The sequence below is a fragment of the Delphinapterus leucas genome, chromosome 1 (assembly GCF_059928025.1).
Source record: "Delphinapterus leucas isolate spDelLeu-1000000601 "Yukka" chromosome 1, BTC_Dleu_Yukka2, whole genome shotgun sequence".
Lineage (NCBI taxonomy): Eukaryota > Metazoa > Chordata > Mammalia > Artiodactyla > Monodontidae > Delphinapterus > Delphinapterus leucas.
In genome coordinates, this window is record NC_143129.1 from 90,608,692 (window position 1) to 90,632,532 (window position 23,841).

The window sequence follows — 23,841 nt, forward strand, 5'->3', positions numbered from 1 at the left end:
CATACAGTGTTAGTTAATGAAGGTGGTTTATAGATGTTTCAGATACCATTGATGTATTAAGTGACATAACTCACTGGAGTTTTTCCTCATCAGTTTTTATTTGTGTGAACTTCTCTTTAATTGAGGTACCTGTCCTAAGCACTGATACCTCTTGTTTATGATTAGGAAAGGAAGAGGGAAGGAACGAATGTTTTTTGAGTAACTGTTGAGGGCCAGGTACTTTTTATGAAGGTAGCTCATTTAATCCTCACAGCCTTGAGTAGGAAGGTAACAATACAATCTCCATAATACAGGTGAGAAAACAGGCTTGTTAGGTTGAATAAATTACCCGAAATCACATAGCTTTTAGTGGGAGCAGGGATTTGAATGCAGTTCTGGGTTCAAAGCCCACACTTTGCTCAGTGAGAGCCTTACCTGATTTCAGTTCTTCCAGGAACTCCCAAGGCCTCTTTGTGTGCTAAGCAATGAAGTAAAATGTTTAATTAGTGTTATTTATGTCTTAAAGCAAATATTTAGATATACAAAAAATGACTTTCATTTTTCCAGTGTTTTTGTTTTGTGTGTGTGTGTGTGTGTGTGTGTTTTTTAAAGTCAGCCATTTGTGTTGAAACCAAACAGAATTGTCACGTTCAGCTCTAAGGATGGGAAAAGCTGTCAAGAAGCAAAAGCAGAAAGGAAACCACTGCCAATGTGTGGAATATAAAAATCAAGCCTGGGTGAAATAATTTTAAATTAGTTCTATGGGAGTTACTTTTATCTTAGTCGATTTTCCTCATCGGTAAAACGGGGATAATAACTTCCACCTTATGTCGATTTGATAGATAATCAAAAATAATGATGTAAAACATTTAGAACTGCATTTAGGCTTTCTGCAGTGGTCTAATCGTTATCTCATTGGCTTTAACTGACCCAAATGCTACAATGCTGGGCAAGCAAGGTCAATGCTTCAAGTGAGGTGAGAATGGCCGTTAGGCGTCAGTGTTCCATTAATGGCCAAAAAAGTATAGAGGAGGAAAGAGGCTTAAAACCTTCTTAATGTATCTTTAAATATTCATTTGAGGTCGCTACCGTTCCTTTCTCCTGACCTCTATCAGCCTGCTTGAATTTTTAACCTAGAAACAGTTCTTCCCGCCGCTACCTTCCTCTACCCTAATTTGGGAAAGTGTCCTGGAACCTGCCCCCCAAGCCTTGGCCCTCTTCTTCCTTTACCCTTGAGCACCCAGAAGGCTTAAGTCCCAGAGCTGCTGAGGGACGGGAGAGGAAAGGAATTAATGAGGCGCAGCCTGCCAGGACTTTCGTCCCAGGACGGCATAAATTCATGAAAACATTCGTTCATTAAGCAAAGGTTGAGAACCTGTGTGCCAGGCTCCTGCCAGGCCCTAGTCTCTGACCTCATGGAGCCCCCAGCCCATTGAGGAAGACCGATAGGATATAATGAAGCACAAAGAAACAGAAAACACAAGGAAAACATAAGCGTTGCAAAGAAATGAACGGGGAACTATTGGAATATCTGGACCGACCTCCTTTAGATGAAGGGCTGGGAAAGTCATTTGTGAGAAAGTGACCTGAAAGGTGATCTGGGGGAGCTGCTTTTGGCCTTGATCTCCGTGTAGCTCCCCAGCCCCTCGTTCCCGAAGCCTGGCGGAGACTCGGCGGGAAGGCCCCGGGCCCGGGGCGGAGCCAACTTCACAGCGAAACACGGAAAGCGGAAGCCGCGGCCTCGCTGCACCGTGGTCTGCGGAGCTGCTGTTGCCTACCTCTCGGCCGGCTGAGTCACGGCCCTTCCAGGCCCGGCCTAGCGAGGACGCGCGCCCGCCGCCCCGAAGCAGCTGCTACCCGGGCCTTGGGACCTCTGCACTTGACTTTTTCCAGCGGAACAAAGCCATTTGCCGTTGCCGTAGCGACTGGCAGCCTAGCTAAGACCGCCTTCACTTTCTATCCCCCTCCTTTCCTAGCTCGTTCTTTGCTTATTTTAGGGTCTGTCCGATGACCCTATAGGTCGGGCTTGGAGGGCGCCGGCTCTCTGGCAACAGACTGCCCTCCTCTGAGCGCTGGGCGGCCGGCTGCCTCCGAGGCTGGGGCGGCCTCCGCAGTCTCCATGGTAACGGCCCAGACGGCGTCTCCGCCTCGGGGGGAAGATGAGGCCTGCCTGGCCCGCCGCCTCGCCCCCGGCCTCCTGGCCGGGCCGGGGCCACTGAGGAGGAAGGTCCCGGCCACCGGACTGCGGGGCAGCGTGCACCAGGTGAGAGCAGGACTCCTGGGAGCGGAGGAGGTGGGGTGCAGGTCAACTCCAGCGACCTCCCCTTCTCTCCCAGTTCCCTGCATCCCTGAACACACTCGCACAAAATATCGCAGAGAGGCTTCTCCGGTCGCCACTGCGCCAGAGTTTTTTTTTGGTATGCTTTTGTTTTTTTTCCTGGCAAACAGCAGGGGAACGAGACGGTCAGCAGCGCATGGAGAGGCTGAGAGAAGCGTTTTCTGAGTTCTACCCAAACTGGGAGAGTACCTTTCAGCAACTGGACTCACTGACTGGTTTTCCTTCATTTTCAGTGAAATCCCATTCTCTGGCTGGAGACACAGATGGCCTCAAATGAGAGAGATGCTATATCGTGGTACCAAAAGAAGGTAATATCGATGTATTTTTATTTGTAAAGCATGCTTCCCGCAAAAAGGTCCCACAAAGAATACCTATCATGTTAGTTTTCCCTGAGCTTGGTAGTGCAGGTATTCTTACATGATATTTCTCAACATAAATGGAAAAACTGATGGACAAGGTCATTAGGTCTTTTGAACTCAGTTCCAGGTCCCCGAATAAGATTTTCAACCTCCCATCTCCAGGCTGCATTCACAGTGTCACAGCAATGCTTTGAGAGTTTGCTTCTAATCAAACTGCTGTTTTTTCAGGCATAAAACTTATCTGCACAGCTCAGATTGGTACTGTCAATTTTAATGAGCTATCCATTACCTTTTATTTCTTTAGTTTCCTACTGATGTTTTTCTTAAGTGGAAGTATCTTTTAAGGTGATATTTAATTTGAAATATTTTGGACATTGCTTTTCAACTTACTTTTAGATCCAGCTAACTTGAATTTTGAAGGAAATAGTCCTAGGAAATAATAATTTATTCTAGCCTCAGAGAAGCACAGAAATTCCCCAGGTATCATATGGATACTTAATAGTTTCATGACTTTTGTGAGACTTGACCCAAATAAAAGGATTTCCTTTGCATCACTTAAATAGCCTGCTTCCTATTTCAGATTGGAGCATATGATCAGCAGATATGGGAAAAGTCAATCGAACAGACTCAGATTAAGGTAAATTGATTTCTTTGATTTTTTCGCTTTGTTTTACTGCTTTAATATGAAGAGTGAATTGTATTTACTTTTTAAAAATTCTGCACTTATCCACCAAATATGGCGTTCTTTGTTCTTTGAGGTGAATAAGGAAAACAACACTGCAAATGGGATGATAAATAACAATTGACATTTGGCCTCCGTATCAGGGAAATAGAAAAGGGTGGTTGGTCTATGGTGAATTTGAAAGCAAATGTCCCATATAAATGGGGCTATGGCTAACTCTGGCGGTAGAGTTAGTTGTGGTAACGCAGGCCCAGTATTGCCACAGCTTCAGGGTTCTCAAGAGAAGCTGTGAATATGCATTTTTATGTGAAATATCCAGGTTTTTTAGAGCATCTCCTCCTCCTCCTTCCCCCCTCTACTTCCGATTCTCCCCCTCCCTCTCCTCCCCCCCTCCTCCCCTACCTCCTCTTCCTCTTTTTCTTTCCTGCAAGTCAAATAAAATCCATTTGTTGCCTGAATCTCTTTTTCAATTACTGGTTTAGAGTATGGGACTAAGTATTTCAGGTTCTTAAACTTTTTTCTACACTGCTTTTGGAACTGAGCAGATTCTTGGAGTTATTGCATGCTAGCCAGGCAACCAAAAATTGATGTGTAATTCAGAATGCCAGGTTATTAATTTATAATAGGGGAGGGGAGGGTTAAATAATCTAATGTTCCAAAATCAAGGTTGTGGGATCAACATGTTTGGGGGGGGATGCAAATTAGTCATAGAAAGGTTGCTTGGTAGCCAAATGTAATTGCCTAGTCTTGAGAGATGCGGAAAATCCTAAAGAGCATCGTGCCCTTACAGAATGTCTCTCTATTGACATTAATACTTAGATCTACAGATTCCAGGGTCTTACCTCCTTGGAAAGTACTGAATAATGGCTGGCAGATTTTTGATTTTGGACCTTTCTTTTTTAAAGATTTTTCCATAGACCCTCTATTAACATTAAAAAAAATGTATGTATGGGTGTAATACAACTTAGTAGTTCTATTTATCTCCAAGTCAGATTGATTGGACTGGGATGTTTAAATCTCGGGTGAAATACTTTTAGGGCAAATTCTTTTTGTAAGCCACTCAATTAGAAAGTTGTTTGAACTGCATGGTACTTGGCTAGCTTTTCATAATTTTGTACAGTCCTTGATGTTTTATATTAATAGGAGATGGGATTAGGATGAATAAATCCCCCAATTTTATTTTGTAACTCTCTAAGTCCTGTCCTGTTATTCTTTTGTGAGCTCTGAAAAGTATGGGTAGTAGTAAGTCTGGTATAATGGAAAGAGCACAGAACTGGGCGTTGGATCTCCTTTTGTGACCTCTGTCTAGCCTTGTGATCTTGAACAAGCACTGTAGTTTGTCTGGGTTTTGGTTTATTTATCCTTAAAAGGATTTTACTTCCTGCTATAGAATTTCATTACCTACCTCCTTCCCGTACCCAATTTAAATATTTCCTCAACTCTTATTTCCATGCCATTTTATACATACCTTCCTTTTGGTACACCATCTCCTGTGGTACTTGTTAACCTGTGTGTTTTCATGGACCTCAAGGGCAGGCATTGCATTTGTATCCCACTCTTAGAACATTCTGAGTCATACTAGGAACTCAGTATTTCTGTATTTGATTAAACTCCAACTATTTTGTATATTTTTATTCATTGTTTTCTCAAAAGGTAATGTATCTAATACCTCCTTAATGTATACTTTTTAATTTAGCAGTGGAAAGAATAAAATTAAAGAGAACTCTAAAAATTTACTGAGTTAATATACCAAGGCCTCCCAGGTGCAAAGAATACAGTCAACAAGACACACATGGTTCTTGCCTTCATGAATTTTACAGTCTAATGGTAGTGGGAGAAAAGCCAAGTTATCTTTTTAAGTATGTTTAAGTCTTAGATGGAAGCTGACCAAAGTATAGGACACGAAGAAGTATTTAATGCAATTTAAAACAGATTACACAAATATACATGTTTTTGAAAACAAATTTAAAAAGAAAAGGAAAGAAAATTAAAAAAACAAAAGGAATAACAATATTAACATCAGATCACAATACAATAAAATTAGAAATTACATAATAAAAATATAATTCAAAATTATAAAAAATATAAATTAAATCTTAACTTGGATCATGAAAAGTGGTAGGAACTGTTCTACAAACATTTACTGAGCTACTATGTTTAAGGCATTTTGCTTGGTGCTGAGCACAGAAGTACAACGCTTGTATAAGGGAAGATAAGTAGCCCAATCCGGTTGGGGTATAAGGTAAGCAGATGAGATGATAGGTCATAAATCAGTTTAGAGCTGAGCTGACTGCTTTACTAAGAACTTTAGATACTGTACTATATAAAATGAAAAAATTTGTATTGTTTTTAAGTAGAGGGGACACATCATATCTGTATTTTTGAAGGATAGAAATAAAAACGTAGATATAACAAAATTTGTAGAATGCTTCCAAAATAATACTTGATGAAATTATATCACTCTAAATGTCTATATTAACAAAAAATGTCTAGATTGACTAGGAAGAAAGAGTTACAATGATTCAAGTTAACATACGAAGAATCTGAGAAATAAAACAATAATAAGTCAAAGTAAAGGGGAAGAAATATCAAAAATAAAACTAAAACAGAGACTTCCCTGGTGGCGCAGTGGTTAATAATCTGCCTGCCCCTGTGGGGGACACGGGTTCGATCCCTGGTCGGAGAAGATCCCACATGCCCTGGAACAATGAAGCCCATGCGCCACAACTACTGAGCCTGCACTCTAGAGCCTGTGCGCCACAACTACTGAGCCCACGCACCACAACTACTGAAGCCTGTATGCTCTAGGGCCTGTGCTCCACAACAAGAGAAGCCACCGCAATGAGAAACCTGCACACTGCAAGGAAGAGTAGCCCCTGCTCACTGCGACTAGAGAAAGCCCGCGCACAGCAACGAAGACCAAGCACAGCCAAAAAAACCCCAAAAAACAAAAAAACCTAAAACAGTGTTCATGTATTCTTCATTTAACAAATATTTGTTGAGCACTTACCTACCATGTGTCAGGCAGTAGGATGGGCACTATATCTATATAATGATGAGCAGAAACACTCAACATTTTTTGGAGCTTATGGTAAAGTGGGAGACAAACAATAATAAAATTAATCCTACTAATGAATAAAAATTACTTTGTGATAAATGCTAAGAAGGAGAGCTACTATTTGCAAGCTATTATAACAGGGAAATGGACCTAGTCAAGGAGGTCAGAGAAGCCTTCCCTGAAGAATTGATGCTTCAAGTGAGATCTGAAGGATGAATAGCAGTTAATTAGGTCAAGAACAAATATACTTATCTGACAAAAACTCTTTCAGAAAGCAGAGGAGGAAGTATCCTTCCCAGCTCATTTTTTGAGACTAGTATTACCCTGATTCCAAAGCCAGACAAAGACAGCACAAGTAAATTTGTCATAACTGTACTACAAAGCTACAGTAATCCAAACAGTATGGTATTCACACAAAAACAGACACATAGATCAGTGGAACAGAATAGACCACCCAGAAATGGGCAGTGTATTATATGGGCAATTAATCTACAACAAAGGAGGCGAGAATATACAGTAGGGAAAGGGCAGCCTCTTCAGAAATGCTGTTGGAAAAGCTGGAAAACTACATGCAAAAAAATCAAACTGGACTACTCTCTCACATGATGCACAAAAATAAATTCAAAATAGATTAAAAATTTTAAATGTAAGACCTGAAGCTGTAAAACTTCTAGAAGAAAACATAGGTTGTGCACTCTTTGACATCGGTCATAGTAATATTTTTGGATATGTCTCTTCAGTCAAGGGAAACAAAAACAAAAATAAACAAATAGGACTATGTCAAACTAAAAGACTTTTGCACAGTGAAGGAAACTATCAATAAAATGAAAAGACTACCTACTGAATGGGAGAAGGTATTTGCAAATGGAATATCCAATAAGGGGTTAATATTCAAAATATACAAAAAAATTCATACAACTCAACATCAAAAAAGCCAAACAACCCAATTAAAAAATGGGCAGAGGACCTGAATAGACATTTTTCCAAAGAAGACATACAGATGGCCAGTGGGCACATGAAAAGATGCTCAACATACTAATCATCAGGGAAATACAAATCCAAACCACAATGAAATATCACCTCACACCTGGCAGAACAAATTACAAGCATTGGTGAGAATGTGGAGAAAAGGGAACCCTTTTGCACGATTGGTGGGAATGTAAATTGGTGCCGCCATTATGGAAAACAGTATGAAGATTCCTCAAAAAATTAAAAATAGAACTACCATATGACCCAGCAATTCTACTGCTGGGTATTTATCTGAAGAAAACAAAAACACTAATTAGAAAAGATATATGCACCCCTATGTTCATTGCAGCATTATTTACAATAGGCAAGATATGGAAGCAACCTAAGTGCCCATCAACAGATGAATGGATAAAGAGGATGTGGTATCTATATACAATGGAATATTACTCAGCCATAAAAGCATGAAATCTTGTTGTTTGCAGCAACATGGATGGCCTTAGAGGATATTATTCTAAGTGAAATAAGTCAGACAGAGAAAGACAAATACTGTATGATTTCACTTATATGTGGAATCTAAAAAAATAGATGAACAAACATAACAAAACAGAAAGAGTTACAGATAGAACAAACAGGTGGTTGCCAGAGAGGAGTGGTGAGGGGAAGAAATAGGTGAGGGAGATTAAGAGGTACAAACTTCCAGTTGCAGAATAAATGAGTCACCAGTGTGAAATGTACAGTGTGGGGAGTATGGTCAGTAATTATGTAATATCTTTGCATGGACAGATTATATCTAGACTTATATTAGTGGTCATTTTGAAATGTATAGAAATATGGAATCACTATGTTGTATAACAGGAACTAACAGACTATTTTAGATCAATTGAATTTCAAAAACAAACTCATAGAAAAAGAGATCAGATTTATGGTTAGCAGGCGGGGGGTTTGGAGGAGGGGGAATTGGATGAAGGCAGTCAGAAGGTACAAACTTCCAACTATAAGATAAATAAGTACTAGGACTGTAATGTACAACATGAATATAAATAACGCTGCTGCATGTTATATATGAAAGTTGTTGAGAGTAAATCCTAAGAGTTCTTATCACAAGGAAAAAAAATTTTTTTTCTATTTCTTTAATTTTGTATCTATGAGATGGTGGATGTTCACTAAACTTATTGTGGTAATCATTTCATAATGTATGTAAGTCAAATCATTATGCCATATACCTTAAACTTATACAGTGCTATATGTCAATTATATCTCAATAAAACTGGAAGAAAAAAATCCTACCTGAGGCATAATATGGACCTTTTAATAAACTATCATACTGATTTATTAAAAAGAAAGAAAATTTGTCCTAAACATAAATGTAAAAATCTTTAATAAAATATTAGCAAACCAAATTCAACAACATGTAAAATGGATTATCTCCCATGACCAAGTGGGATATCTGAGAAATATGTTGTTGGTTTAAGATAAATTAATGTAATATATCATATTAATAAGGGATAAAATGCATGGTCTTTTCAGTAGAGACAGGAAAAACATTTGACAGAATTCAATGCCCATTACTGATAAACTAGTAATTTCTTCAATCTGTCAAAGGGTGTCTATTAAAAACCCTGTCATTGGGATTGACATATATACACTAATATGTATAAAATAGATGACTAATAAGAACCTGCTGTATAGCAAATAATAATAATAAGTTATCATGTATTTAAAAAAAAAACAAAAAACCTACAGCTTACACTATAGTTAGGGATTAAAGACTGAGTGCTTTGTCCCTCAAATCAGGAACAAAGCAAGGATGTCTGCTCTCACCACGTCCATTTAACGTTGTACTAGGGATTCTAGCCAGTGTGGTAAGACAAGGAAAAAGAAATAAAAGGTATTGAGAAAAGAAAATGAAAATTGGTTTTATTCATGGTGACATGATCCCATATTTAGAAATTCCTGAGGCATTACTAACAATAAATGAGTTTAGCAAGGCCTCTAGATTTAAGATCAATATACAAAAATTATTTGTATTTCTATATACCAGCCATGAGTATTCCAAAAATGAAATTAAGAAAACAGTTCATTCACAATACATCAAAAAGAGTAAAATACTTAGGAATAAGTTTAACATAGTATGTATAACCCCTGTATACTGGAAACTACGAACATTGCTAAGAGAAATTAAAAATCTGAAGAAATGGAGTAGCATTTCACACTTGTGATCTGAAAGACTTAACATTGTTAAGATGGCAGTTCTCTCCAAATGTATCTATAGATTCACTATAATCCCTTTAAAGTTCCAGCAGACCTTTTTCTTTTGGTAGAATTTGATAAGCTAATTCTAAAGTTGATAAGGAATGTAAAAGACCTAAAATATTCAAAATAAGTTTAAAAGGAATAGAGTTAGAGGACTTACTGGATCTCACAATTTACTGTAAAGCTGTAAGTAATTCAGATAGTGTAGTATTGGCATGAGTAATAGATCAATGGAACAGAATAGAAAATCTAGAAATAAATCCTTACAGTTTTGATAAATTGATTTTGACAAAGATGCCAAAATAATTCAATGAAGAAATGATAGTCTTGTCAACAAATGGTGCTGGAACAATTGGATAGCTACATGTATAAAAATGAACTTTGATTCTTACCTCACACTGTACACAAAAATTACTTAAAAAGGATCATGGACTTAAGTGTAAGAACTAAAAGTCTAAGGTTTTCTAGAAGAAAACGTAGAAGATCTTTGTTGGTCAGGATATGGAGGAACCAGAACTCTCATACACTGCTGGTGGGAATGGAAAGTAGAAACATTTAAATATATATACTTCTCATATGACCCAGCATTTCCACCCCTAGTTATCTACCTAAGAGAAATAAAAACATATGGGCACATGCAAATATTCATAGCAATACTATTCATAATTGCCAAAAACTAGAAAAAAAATCCAAATGTCTATCAACTGGTGAGTAGGTAAACAAATGTGTTATATCCATACAATGGAACATGACTCAGCAATAAAAACTATTAATACATGCTACAACATGGATGAACCTCAAAAATGTTATGCTAAGTGAAAGGGACCAGACACAAAAGACTATATTCTGTGATCCAGTTTATATGAAATTTCTAGGAAAGGCAGGTTTATAGAAATAGAAAGCAGATCAGTGTTTGCCTACAGCTGGGGGATAGGAACAGAGATATATTGCTATTCTTATTTTTCTGGTGATGGAAATGTACTAAAATTTGAGTGTGATGATGGTTGCACAACTCTATAAATTTACCAGAAATCCACCAAATTAACTACTAAAACTGCACTAAAAATAAGTGAGTTTTACAGAGTATTAATTATACCTCAATATAGCTATTTTCTTAAATCACATCAATAGAAAAAAATAGGAGAAATCATAATGTAGTACACAACAAATTCATATATATTCCCAATGAAAATTGTCTTCTAAAATTTCTTAATTGAGAAAATATATTAAATCTAAGGTCTAACATTATTTTCAGTAATGAAGCTCAACTTAGTCCCCCCCCACAAAAGAATAAAACAAGAATAGCCCCTATTACTACTATTTAACATGCTGTTTGAGATATATTTGCTAAGATGAGCAAAACATTCTAATTAATATTATCTTTGCTTTTAAAATATTTGTTCTTTTATTTTTCTAATTAATATTAGAATAACAAAAATCAGTGTTTGAAAATGATATGATTTTACACCTAGGAAATTTTAAATGGCTAATCATAAACACACAGGTGATTCAGCTGTATTTGTAACCTTTTATTTCTCGAACTGGATAGTGGGTACATGATAGATGAGACACCTCATTAAAGATGACAGTTGGAATATGTGCATTAATCTCCATCTGATTTCTTCTGAAAATTCTCTAAAATTATAATAAATAAGGAAAGAAATCAGCCTACAATAGGAGTGAAAGAATGGGAGAGAGGACTACTATAAAAGAGAGCTGTTAACACAATTTTGAAAGTTGGAAAATGGATGTAAAGAAAGTAAAAATGTTAAGTGTCTATAGTAGGGGATGCCAGTGGGAAATAAGTGAATTCCCTGTTTTAAAACAGCTGTATTTAGTGGTTACCAGCGGGGAGAGGGAAGTGGGGAGGGACAATATAGTGGTAGGGAATTAAGAGGTGCAAAGTATTATCTATAAAATAAGCTACAAGGATATATTGTACAACACAAGGAATATAGCCAATATTTTATAAATAACTATAAATGGAGTATAACCTTTAAAAATTGTGAATCACTATATTGTACACCTGTAGCTTTTATAATATTGTACATCAACTATTCTTAAATTTAAAAAAGATTAGAGGAAAACGACCCCTGTATTTAATTTCTGAAAGACTCAGGAATTAGATGCATCAGGTATATCTGCAGGTATGAGGTAGAACTGGAAATAGGATTGTTTGAGCATATGTATAAGGGGCAATAGACCTGCCCCCAGATCCTCCACCTTATTCTAGACAGCCTCATAGTTACCTTATCTTCCTCTGACAGAAGATTGAAGTTTGCTCTCTGGAGAGGCTGAAACAGAGAAGTTCTGGATTCTGGAATACCATACACAAATGAGAATGGGGTGAAATACTGTACTCATAAAGGAGATTAAGTAAAAGTCTGGTGGCCAGGCTTATAATCTCTAAACAGAAGACTGGAATTTCTTTTTGCACAAGCTGACTGAAAAGACCTAAGGATACTGGAAGTGAAATGGCTGACTACTCTCTACAACGAGGCCACTGTTCAATAAGCTTCCCCTACTGCACACTGAATGGGCATTCAGCATGTTAGTGCCTCACTCTTAAGTATAAATGGGTAATTGAAGATGCTCAAATATTTGAGACCTAAAGAAAAGGAAGGAAAGAGATTTTAAAAAATGATACAGGAATTATAAGAATACTATTTTTAAAGATATAATTAATATATTTAAAGAACTGTGTACTATTTTTTAAAAAGTCTATAGATGAAAAAGTAAGAGAACCAGAAAATAAAAATAACCAAAGTAAATTCAGTAGAAAAGTTGGAAGATAAAGTTGAGGCCATTTCCCAGAAAAATAGTATGAAAGAATGAGGAAAAAAAAATAGAAAAGTGAGTGCAGTTCATGTAGGAAGCCTAAAATCCAACTAATAGGTGTTCCAGGAAACGGAAATATGTGGAGGAGAAGAAATTATCAAATAAATAATATTTTAAAATTTCCCAGAGCTGAAATACACATATTTACAGATCAAAAGGATCTTTTGAGTGATCAGCATTATTATGAAATTTCAGAACTAAATTTTAGAAAGATTCAGTTCAATCTGCCTCTTGTGTTTCTCCTGTGAGTCTCCTTTATTCACACAAAACACCACTTCTGGTCACTAAATGTGTGGAGATTTTTCCCTACACCAGGCAGTTCTCTGTGACACCAGCTGGGTATCCTACAATTCAACTCATTTCTGACACTGTGTACCTGGAGGTAGTGTCAGCTCACACAGGTTAAGGGCTTGGTCCCACAAGACTCCTCCTTATCCCACTTTGGATGCCAACTGCAAGAAGTAGGTCCTAGGTTACCCCCAACTTCTGTCCAATTCGGCTACAAGTCAGAATTCCTCACAACCTTTTCTTCAGGTTTGATTAATTTCCTAGGGTGGTTCACAGAACTCAGGGAAACACTTCCTTAAACATTTACCAGTTTATTAAGGAATATGATAAAGGATACAGATGAATAGCCAGATGAAGAGGTACATAGGATGAGGTCTGGAAGGGTTCAGAGCACAGGAGCTTTTGTCCCTATGCAGTTTGGGGGTATGTCACCCTACTGGAGTGGATGTATTCACCAAGCTGGAAGCTCTCTGAACTTCATGGAGGCTTCATCTAGTAGGCATGATCAATCATTAACTCTGTTTTCAGCCCTTCTCCCTTTGCAAGAGAATGGGGGAGAGGGAGGGCCTGAAAATTCCAAGCTTCTAATCATAGTTTGTTCCTTCTGGTGACCAGCCCTCATCCAGGAGCCATCCAGGAGCCCACCTAGAGTTGCCTCATTAGAACAAAAGGCACTCTTGTCACCCAGGAAATTACAAGGGTTTCAGGAGCCCTGTGTCAGGAACTGGGGACAGAGACCAAAATAAATTTCTTTTTACAAATCACAACATCACAATAACATTTGAAATTAGAGCCTGTGTTAAGCAGGGAATAGAGAGAAGGATCAAAACAGATCTTATACAAGATTGGGAGTCAGAATGACATTGGGCCTCTCAGCAGCAACTTCTGGCTCATTGGAAGTTAGAAGACGATGGAACCTTCAAAGTTCTCAGAGAAAATGGCTTTCAATCTAAAACTTTATGCCCAGTCTAACTATTAACCAAGTATAAAGGCATCACATGAAGATATATTCAAACCCTCAAAGTCTAAAAAGTGTGTCACTCATGTCTCCCCTCAGAGGAGGACATGCACTGTATACGAGTGAGTAAGCCAAAAAAGAGGAATCCATAGTATCAGGAGACAGGATGGCTGACACAGAGAGAGGTAAAAAGAATTCTGGATTCTTAAGAGATGTCCCAAGATGAAGTTCATTTATTAGGCTAGAAAATAACAAGACCAGAAAGGAGCAGGCAGACAGGAAACTGTGGTATGTAGACATCTTCAAGGAGGAAAAAAAAGAAACCAGTGTTTGTTGTGTTTGAGCACACTGGGAGCAGATTTGTAACACTTATAGGGAGTTTCAAAATGAATTAGTAATCTATATGTAGAAAGTTAAGTGAATGAAAAAAATGAAGCTTGTCATATATGGCCTTTCTTATGTTGAGTTTCTTTCCCTCTGTAGTCACTTTGCTGAGTTTTTATCATAAATGGGTGTTGAATTTAGTCAAATGCTTTTTCTGCATTTATTGAGATAATAATATGATTTTTATCCTTCATCTGGATAATGTGGTGTATTCGATTGATTTGTGGATGTTGAACAGTCCTTACATCCCAACATAGGAGCACCTAAATATATAAAGCAAATATAAACAGACCTAAGGAGAGACATAGAGAGCAATGCAGTACTAGTAGTGGACTTCAGTATCCACTGAAGTATTTCAACAATGGATAGATCATCCAGACAGAAAATTAATAAGGAAACGTTGGGCTTGAACTGCGCTTCAGACTAAATGAACCTAACAGACATATACAGAACATTCCATCCATCAGCAGCACAATACACATTCTCCTCAAGTGCACATGAAACCTGCTTCAGGATAGATCATATGTTAGGCCATGAAACAAAGTCTTAACAAATTTAAGAAGATTGAATTTATATCAGGTATCTTTTGACCACAGTGTTATTAAACTAGAAATCGATAACAGGAGGAAAACTGGAAAATTCAAAAATATGTGGAAATTAAACAGTATAATCTTGAACAACCAGTGGGTCAAAGAGTCAATTAAAAATTTTGAGACAAGTGAAAAGGAAAAATTTTATACACTTACAATGAACTGTCTGCAAAAGAAATTAAGAAAGCAGTTCCATTTACAATAGCATCGAAAAGAATAAAGTGCTTAGGAATAAATTAAACAAGGAGGTGAAAGATCTGTACACTGAAAAATATGGAACATTGATGAAAGAAATTGAAGAAGACACAAATGAAAGATAGCTCATGTTCATGGATTGGAAGAATTCCTACTGTTAAAATGTAATGTACAACATGATAACATGATAAATGTAATTAACACTGCTGTATGTTATATATGAAAGTTGTTAAGAGAGTAAATCCTAAGAGTTCTCATCACAAGGAAAAACTTTTTTTTCTATTTTGTTTATTTTGTATCTATGTGAGATATTGGATGTTCTCTAAACTTGTAATTATTTCATGATGTATGTAAGTCGAATCACTGTGCTGTACACCTTAAACTTATACAGTGCTCTATGTCTTTATATTTCAATAAAATGGGAAGAGAAAACAAAATCTATTATTTGGAAAAGGAAAAAAATATTGTTAAAATGTCCATACTACCCAAAGCAATCTACAGATTCAAAGCAATCTCTATCAAAAGTCCAATGGCATTTTTAACTGATACAGAAAAAATAATCTTAAGATTCATATGGAACCACAAAGGGACCCCAAATAGCTAAAGCAATCTTGAACAAGAAGACCAAAGCTGGAGACATCTCATTTCACTTTCTGATTTCAAATTATATTACAAAGCTATAGTAATAAAAACAGTATGGTACTGGCATAAAAGACACATAGAGCAGTGGGACAGAATAGAGAGCCCAGAAGTAAACCCATGCACATAGGGTCAACTAATCTTTGGCAAAGGCACCAAGAATACACAATGGAGAAATGACAGTCTCTTCAATAAATGGTGTTGGGAAACTGGATATCTTCATGCAAAAGAACGATATCAGACCCTTATTTTACACCAAACACAAAAATAAACTAAAAATGGATTAAAGACTTAAATGTAAGACCTGAAACTGTATAACTCCTAGAAGAAAACATAGGGAAAAATCTCTTTGACATTGATCTTGGAAATGATTTTTTTGAATTTGACACCAAAAGCACAGGCAACAAAAGCAAAAATAAACAAATGTGACTATATCAAACTAAGAAGTTTTTGCACAGCAAAGGAAACATCAACAATATAAAATGCAACCTGATCCAATTAAAAAATAGGCAAAGGGCCTGTAGAGACATTTTTCTAAAAAGGACATACAAGTGGCCAGCAGGTATATGAATACGTGCTCAACATCTCTAATCATTAAGGAAATGTAAATCAAAACGACAGTGAAACATCACCTCATTCCTGTTAGGATGACAATTATCAGAGAAGTCAAAAGATAATAAGTGTTAGTGAGGATACAGAGAAAAGGAAACCGTTGTATACTGTTGGTGGGAATGTAAATTGGTACAGCTGTTATGGAAAAGAGTATGGAGGCTCCTCAAAAAAATAAAAATTGAACTACCTTATGATCCAACAATCCCTCTTCCTGGATATTTATCCAAAGGAAATAAAATTACTTTCTTGAAGAGATATATGCACTTCATATTCATTGCAGCATTATTCATGGTAGCCAAGATATGGAAACAACTTAAGTGTCTGTTGACAGACGAATAGGTAAAGAAAATGTGCCCTATCTCTCTGTCTATCTTATGAGGTGGAATATTATTCAGCCTTTAAAAAGAAGGAAATCCTACCATTTGTTACAACACAGATGGATCTGGAGGGTATCACACTAAGTGAAATAAAACAAACACAGAAAGCAAATACTGCAAAATCTCACTTATAAGTGGAATCTAAAAGAGTCAAACTCATAGAAGCAGAGAGTAGAATGGTCACCAGGGGCTGAGGTGTGGGGGAAATGGGGAGATGTTGGTCAAAGGTAATAGACTTGCAATTATAAGATGAATAAATTTGGGAGATCTAATATGCAGCATGGTGACTATAGTTTATAATACTGTATTGTATACTTGAAATTTGCTGAGAGTAGATTTTAAATGTATGCAACACACAAAAATGCAAAAAAATGCTAACAATCTGAGGTGATGGATATGTTAATTAGGTTGATTGTGGTAATCATTTCACAATGTATATGTATATCAAAGCCTCACATTGTATATCTTAAATATATACAATTCCTATTTATAAAGGTAGGGGGGAAAATGAGGCAATTAACAATTTCAGGGCAAACAACATTTCCAAGAAAGGAAATATAATCATTGGTTACTACTTGACTTAGGTGGGAACATGTTTTATGTAATCATAATACTCTAAACATCAAATATTGATTTAACTAAAATTGTGAGAAAACTATATGGGGGAAACTATAGTGCATGCAGGAGGGCATGTGTATGTGTTTTTGGTGGTGAAATAATAATAATGATAATGAGTATTTAGAATGTGTCTTGTATTATTTTAAGAACTTCTCTTTCTCTGTCTCTGTTTCTCTCGCTTTCTTAATCAATCCTTACAACAATTCCATGAGGTAGATGTATTATCATTCTCATTTTACAGGTGAAGGAACTGAAGTACAGAAAGGCTAAGTTAGAAGGCTATCTCCTCATCTTCAACTGTTAAGAAGATTGTTATGTCTTCACCTTTTGTCATGTGACTCGCAGTGCCTTCCTGTGGGAGGAGAGTCCTTCCTTGCCCCACAGGTTTCCAGCTTGGCCAGAGGACTGAGCAGAATGTGAGCTCCCCTACTTTGACCAGCCCTGTGCCTTCTCTCACCTTTCCTACTCAGTGAGCAGTTAGAGTGCTCAAGTTGGGGTTTGGAATTCTTCTGTGGCCTCACTTTCACACTGATCCCACATTTTTAATTACCAAGACTTCTGGATTCTACCTTCTTGTATTTTTTGACTATGCATACTTTTCCTAGGTCATGCTTCTGATGGCCTGGACTGACCTGTTGTCTGCACTCGTCTGGTCCACAAACTATTGCCTGCAGCCAGACTCGCTGGAGCACTGCAGGCTTCATGTTTTACATGTTTATTGTCTGTGTCTAAGTCAGCCTTCGTGCAACAGTGGCTGGGTTGAGTACTAGCACACACTTGGTACAGCTCACAAACCCTAAAATACCACATGCCCTTTACAGACAAAGTTTGTCCACTCCTGATCTAGGTTACTGGAGTCACTTTTTTAACTTTCTGTTTTCTCTGCCCCCGTTTCCCCCTTCACCCCTCAATAATCACTGAAGCTGGCTTATTGTTATTTTCTTTTTGTTTTAACACAAATCTGATTGTTTTTCTCATATTTAAAACTGTTCTCTGACTTCCTGTTATCCTTATGATAAATGCACACTCTTAGCATGATTATAGTCTTCAAAATCTGGCTTCTGCTTACCTCTCCAGTTTCTCTCTTTCATACCTTAACCCCTTTTTCACTTTCACTCTGCTTTAGGTCTCCTTGAACTTTAGTTTTTGTCATGCTATCTCTTATTTCGAGGTCTTCTCATATACTTTTCTGTTTTTTTTGTTTTTTTTTTTTGTGGTACGCGGGCCTCTCACTGTTGTGGCCTCTCCCGTCGCGGAGCACAGGCTCTGGACGTGCAGGCTCAGCGGCCATGGCTCACGGGCCCAGCCGCTCCACGGCATGTGGGATCTTCCCGGACCGGGGCACGAACCTGTGTCCCCTGTATCGGCAGGTGGACTCTCAGCCACTGCGCCACCAGGGAAGCCCTCATATACTTTTCTTAATTTCCCCTTTTGCTACAGCCCATGTCCTTCTTTGCAAATTCTTATACACCCTTCAGGTCTCGGATCAGGTATTATTTTCCTTTGGAAATCTTTCTTTGACTTCTTAAATCTGAGTTAGGTGTCCTTTACACATATTCCTATAGTGCTGTACTTGCCTTGTAATTGTTTTGTTGTTCGTCATCTGCTCTAAATCAGGTGACTTCTCTCTTTGTGCCCAACTACTATACAGTAGTATAGAATCAGTGGCATTAAAATGGACATTTCAGCACACTAAGAGAGAGAGATGTGTTACAGGGTTTCCCTTGTCTTTTATTCCCTTTTAAACATGGAGTCCAACAATACTGCAGCAGTATTTCCAGTGCTTTAGTCCCTCTACCTAAAAGTAGGAACTACATCAGTCAGGTGGTTCTGAGCTTTGAAGATATTACACAGCTCTGTGGGGAGCAAACAATAGAGAGGGCTGAATACAGCCAGTAGCTGGGCTCTGCAGAAAATGTCCAGACCACTGCTCTAGCAGCTAGTGCAGGGTATCCCACTTTTCTCCTACAGTTTTATTGTGGGCTGCTAGGTTGTGGCCCTGGGTTGTGGCCAATAAGGAAATTCACTCACAGCTCCCAGGGTTTATTAATCCCATGGAACCTTTCGGAGGCATGCAATCTTGTTTATCTCAAAATCTCTCCGTACATTGATTAGGAATGCATTTTGTACTGTATAGTGAGAGACAGGATGTGTAGTGGTTTGTAGTGAGAATGAACGAGTTAGAGTCTCTGTGCCTTGTTTTCCTCATCTGTAAAGTGAAGATAATAAAGGTGCCTGTCTCACAGGACAGCTGTGAGGACTAAATGAGTTAAACAAATTAATATAAGTTTATGTAAAGTGCTTAGAGTAGTGCTGTGCACATTTTGCCTCTTACTATACATACTGTAGAATATGTAGGATCAAGCAGAAGGATCCTAAAATAAAAGCATGGCATGTGTTTTTTATTCTTCCTCAGCACAGACACATATAAAAGTATCTAGCGACTCTCTTATCTGGCTCAAGAACGGTGGTCATAAATTTCTTAATGATTTTTGTCCAAAAAATGGTGAGGGAAGTTCAGGGGGTGTTTTCCTGAGGAACCCTCAAACATTTGGCTTTATTGTCTGTTTTCCCTTCTGTGCGTGCACACTCTGAAGATAGAGCCATGCTTTGACTTCCTTATTGCTCTGTGCTTAGCTCAAGTAGCTTATCTGGCATACGGAAGAAACGTATTGCATATTTGTTGACTAAGTGAATGAATGAATGTGTTTCTATTGCTGAGGGAGGTTTTCCTAATTTGGTGTTTACCTTTAGATAATGCTAATTCTGATTCTATAACATTGTAGGTGAAAAGTCTAGAAAGCAAAGAAAGTAGAAAAGTTAATGTGACTTTAAAGTTAAGGCACTTTAAGCTTCTTTAGTTAGAATAGTACTGCTGCAAATGTCCACAAGGCCTATGCCTGTTAGAATATAATACAGTGATATCTTTACTTTTAAAATTTTCATTTCTGATTTCAAATGTAGTACAAGATCATTGTTATTTCCATGAATATTATGCATATTTCAAAAATTAGTGCACATATTTTTTCCAAAGGGTTATTTTTGCCCCTGAAATGTCTAATTATCAAAATTTGATTCCTTCTTAGATTTAATTTTATTACATTTAGAGTTTTAAAACTTTTTTTTTGTTTTTGTTAAAATCTACAGTTTGTAGTTAATTGGATAGAAACATAGGGTTCACTTTAAAGAAATTGTTTGGCTGCATCTTTTAGTTAAACAGAACCAAAGATCAATATTGGCTCAATATCTAGACTAGAGAAATAGCAAATTACTCTAACGTTTAATTTTTACAATAATTTTAATGGTTAAATATCTAATTTTAAAAACTTGATCAGGAACTAGCATGTACAAGTGTTGATTGAGCACGAAATTAAAATTCATCTTTTAAAACAGTTATACTTATTAATCGTAATGAAACAAAACTGTTAGGCAAACCAGGATTTTTAAACACAAAAGATAATTCACAAATTTGCTTTTGAGTCATAATATACAGCAAGGTTATCATGACTTTCAAATCCCGAGTTTTTCCTGTAAAACCATTGTCTATGTGTTAATAAAATAAAACATATTCAGTGAATATGAGTTACCAGGTTTCCCCCATTATCCAAAAGTAGAGTGTTCCTGTGAAACTTTTCGTAAGCCGAAGTGGCAATTGTGAAGAAGCAATTACCATAGGACACATCTTGCTAACAGATGCACAAAATACGTCGAAATGCAGCACAGATGCTCACAGACACCTTTCAAAGCTATGGGGGCTTGATGCTGAGATGCTGAGTGTGTTCCTGGGGAAGGAGCCTGGTGGTGCTGCTCTCCCTGCTCGGGTGTGTGCTGCCTCTGTAAGAGCTCCCTGAGATCACTGAACGCTGTTTATGCTCTTCATCTTTGTTTGGAAAAGTAAAAATCCTCTTTGGATTTTTTTCGGTTAGTGAAGACAGATACTAATGTAGGTCTTTTGTAAAAGCGAAATAGTGTAAAGCAAACTTTTGAAAAGTGGGGGACTTCTACTCACACACACCCACCCACCCCAGAATTATAAGAGTACAGCTTGAGGAATTTTCACAAACTGAACATAACCATGTGATAAACACTCAGATCAAGAACTAGAACATTAGGAGTAACACAGAAGCTCCCCATCACATGCTCTTCCAGTCACCGCTACCAACAGAGGTAACCTGTATCCTTACTACTATAGCAGCACCATAGGTTAAGTTTTGCCTATTTTGAGGCTTACATAAATGAAATTATACAATACATACACTTTTGAGTCTAATTTCTTTTGTTCAGTGTTACGTTTCTTTTGTTCAATATTATGTATGTGAGATCCAGTCATGTTGTTGCATAATTGCAGTTTATTCACTATAGCACCACAATTATTATCCATTCTACTGCTGGGCAATTTCTGATTGCTGTTGATGGGTAGTTTCCAATTTGGGGCTTTTATAAATAATTCCTCTAGGAACATTTTGTACACATTATTTAGTGAAATTTATATATCTTTCTCTTGGGTATAGACCTTGAAATAAAATGTCCATCAGGTTTTAACTCCTCATTCTAATATATAAGTGGACAGCCAATGATTACTAGATATTTGAAGAAATCTTCCAGGATGAAAGAGAAGAGAAAGGAATGAACCCAAAGAATCAAAATGAAAAATGTAATAGAAGAATTTGAAGAAATTTCTAGAAAGCAGAACAGAAAGACAAAAGAGGTAGAAAATAGGAGAGAAAAGTCAAAAGTCTTAAAAGGGAAGAAATTTAAATATAAATTATAAGAAAACTTCCCTAAAACTGAAAGACATGTATTTCTATATGGAAGGGATTCTCAGCACAATAGATGATAAAAGACTCATAATCAAGGCATATAATTATGTGATAAAACAAAATACATGTTTTATCATAAATGTCACTTCTGTCAAAAAAAAAGGCACATCATTCTGAACACCATGAATAAAGTGAGGATTAAGAGGAAGGAAACAATTCACATTCAAAGGATCGGGACTCAGAATGGCATTGGAGTTTGCAACAGCTACATTGGAAGCTAGAAAACCATGGAACAGTGTCTCAATTCCTGAGGGAAAATTATTAACAACTTAGAATTCTGCATCTAGGGTAACTTTTAATCAAGTATAAGGGTAGAATGAAATCATTTCCAGACATGCAAGGATTGAAAACACTGTCTTCTGTGACCCCTTTCTCAGGAAACTACGGAAGGAATGTGCTCCCAGAAGATATGGATACAGCAAATAAGGACTTACCACAGAGAGGGGGGAAGGGGATTGTCAGGATGAGAGTGAGCAGTTCTGGGATTACAGCCATGCAACAGGCCCAGAGAGCAACTAGTCCAATTCCAGCAGCAAGATAGAAAGAGGGTCCTGGGAAGGGGGTTTCCAGGAATTTTTTTTCTTTAAGGAAAAAAAGGACTTTGATTAATTTTCTGGCATTTGAGTATTTGGAAACTGATAAATATTTTCACTGACCTCATAGAATAAAAGGAAGCATATAAATAGAGTGAACAAGGAATGATATTTCATAGTGATCATACTCTACTGATGATTATTATATTATTATTGTCACAAATTAATTGACTATATTGTGAGGATATATGTTTTTGGGGTGGAAGTGAGGAGGTGAGAATTAGTAGTGTAAGAAAGCTAAATTCTCATATACTATATTAGGAGTTCATAGGTGATTTTTTTTTTTTTTTTTTTAAAGAAGATGTTGGGGGTAGGAGTTTATTAATTAATTTGTTTTTGCCGTGTTGAGTCTTCATTTCTGTGCGAGGGCTTTCTCTAGTTGCGGCGAGCGGGGGCCCCTCTTCATTGCGGTGCGCGGTCCTCTCACTGTCGCAGCCTCTCTTGTTGCGGAGCACAGGCTCCAGACGCGCAGGCTCAGTAGCTGTGGCTCACGGGCCTAGTTGCTCGTAGCATGTGGGATCCTCCCAGACTAGGGCTCGAACCCGTGTCCCCTGCATTAGCAGGCAGATTCTCAACCACTGTGCCACCAGGGAAGCCCCATAGGTGATTTTTAAAATCAATAAATTGAAAAATAGCAGTATGAACATATTATTTAGACCTATGTAAGTAAATACCAAGAGAAACAGCTAAAAAAAGATGAAAGCATTTGTTTTTAATGAATGAAATTGGGAGGAGAGGTAAGGTGGGTCAGGGGACTACCTGTTTTTCACTTACTGACCTTTTGGTACTGTTTGATTATTTTTAAAGGTGATAAAAGTATGTGCATGCATTACTTGATAAAACTAAAAACTAAAACAAATATTAATGACAGGTTCCTTTAAGGAGCATTAGGATTAAAGTGTACTCAGTAAAAGGGAGTCAGGTGTAGAGAAAAAGAAACGTAAATTTACCTTTTGTTTTAAAAGGGCTTTTAAAATGCTGTTTATTTCTGGTTTTTGTTTTGTTTTATTCTAGGGCTTCAAAAACAAACCAAAAAAGATGGGTCATATAAAGGCAGACTTGATTGATGTTGACTTAATCAGAGGTGAGTTCTAAAGTTGGCTTGTTTCTTAGGTATATCATTATATTATTTCATAGTGGTACTAAAGATTCTTTTTGGATATCTTCTCTATATGATGGTATACTTTAATTTCCCAAAGTAGTGTTCTTCCTGCATCATTCAGGCTTTAGCATTTTTTCCCCTTTGCTTTATACTGTGTGGCTATGTAAATTACATGGTTTCCATGAGGGT

General features: G+C 37.2%; 1 protein-coding gene across 19 annotated transcripts in view; it reads left to right on the top strand.

Annotated features, from left to right (window-relative positions):
- The first annotated feature begins 1,676 nt into the window (after window positions 1–1,676).
- The window catches only part of PHTF1 (putative homeodomain transcription factor 1), a 76,914-nt gene continuing 54,749 nt past the window's right edge, over window positions 1,677–23,841 (top strand). For 13 of the 19 annotated variants that reach the window (XM_089917665.1, XM_089917668.1, XM_089917690.1 and 10 more), the window contains exons 1-4: window positions 1,680–2,242; window positions 2,551–2,625; window positions 3,257–3,313; window positions 23,565–23,634. In XM_089917665.1, coding sequence (XP_089773791.1) covers window positions 2,581–2,625; window positions 3,257–3,313; window positions 23,565–23,634 — 172 coding nt within the window. In that variant the 5' untranslated portion in view covers window positions 1,680–2,242; window positions 2,551–2,580. Of the gene's footprint in view, window positions 2,243–2,550; window positions 2,626–3,256; window positions 3,314–17,378; window positions 17,554–23,564; window positions 23,635–23,841 lie in introns of those variants that run through there. The other 6 variants (XM_089917742.1, XM_089917745.1, XM_089917755.1 and 3 more) reach the window with 5 other exon arrangements.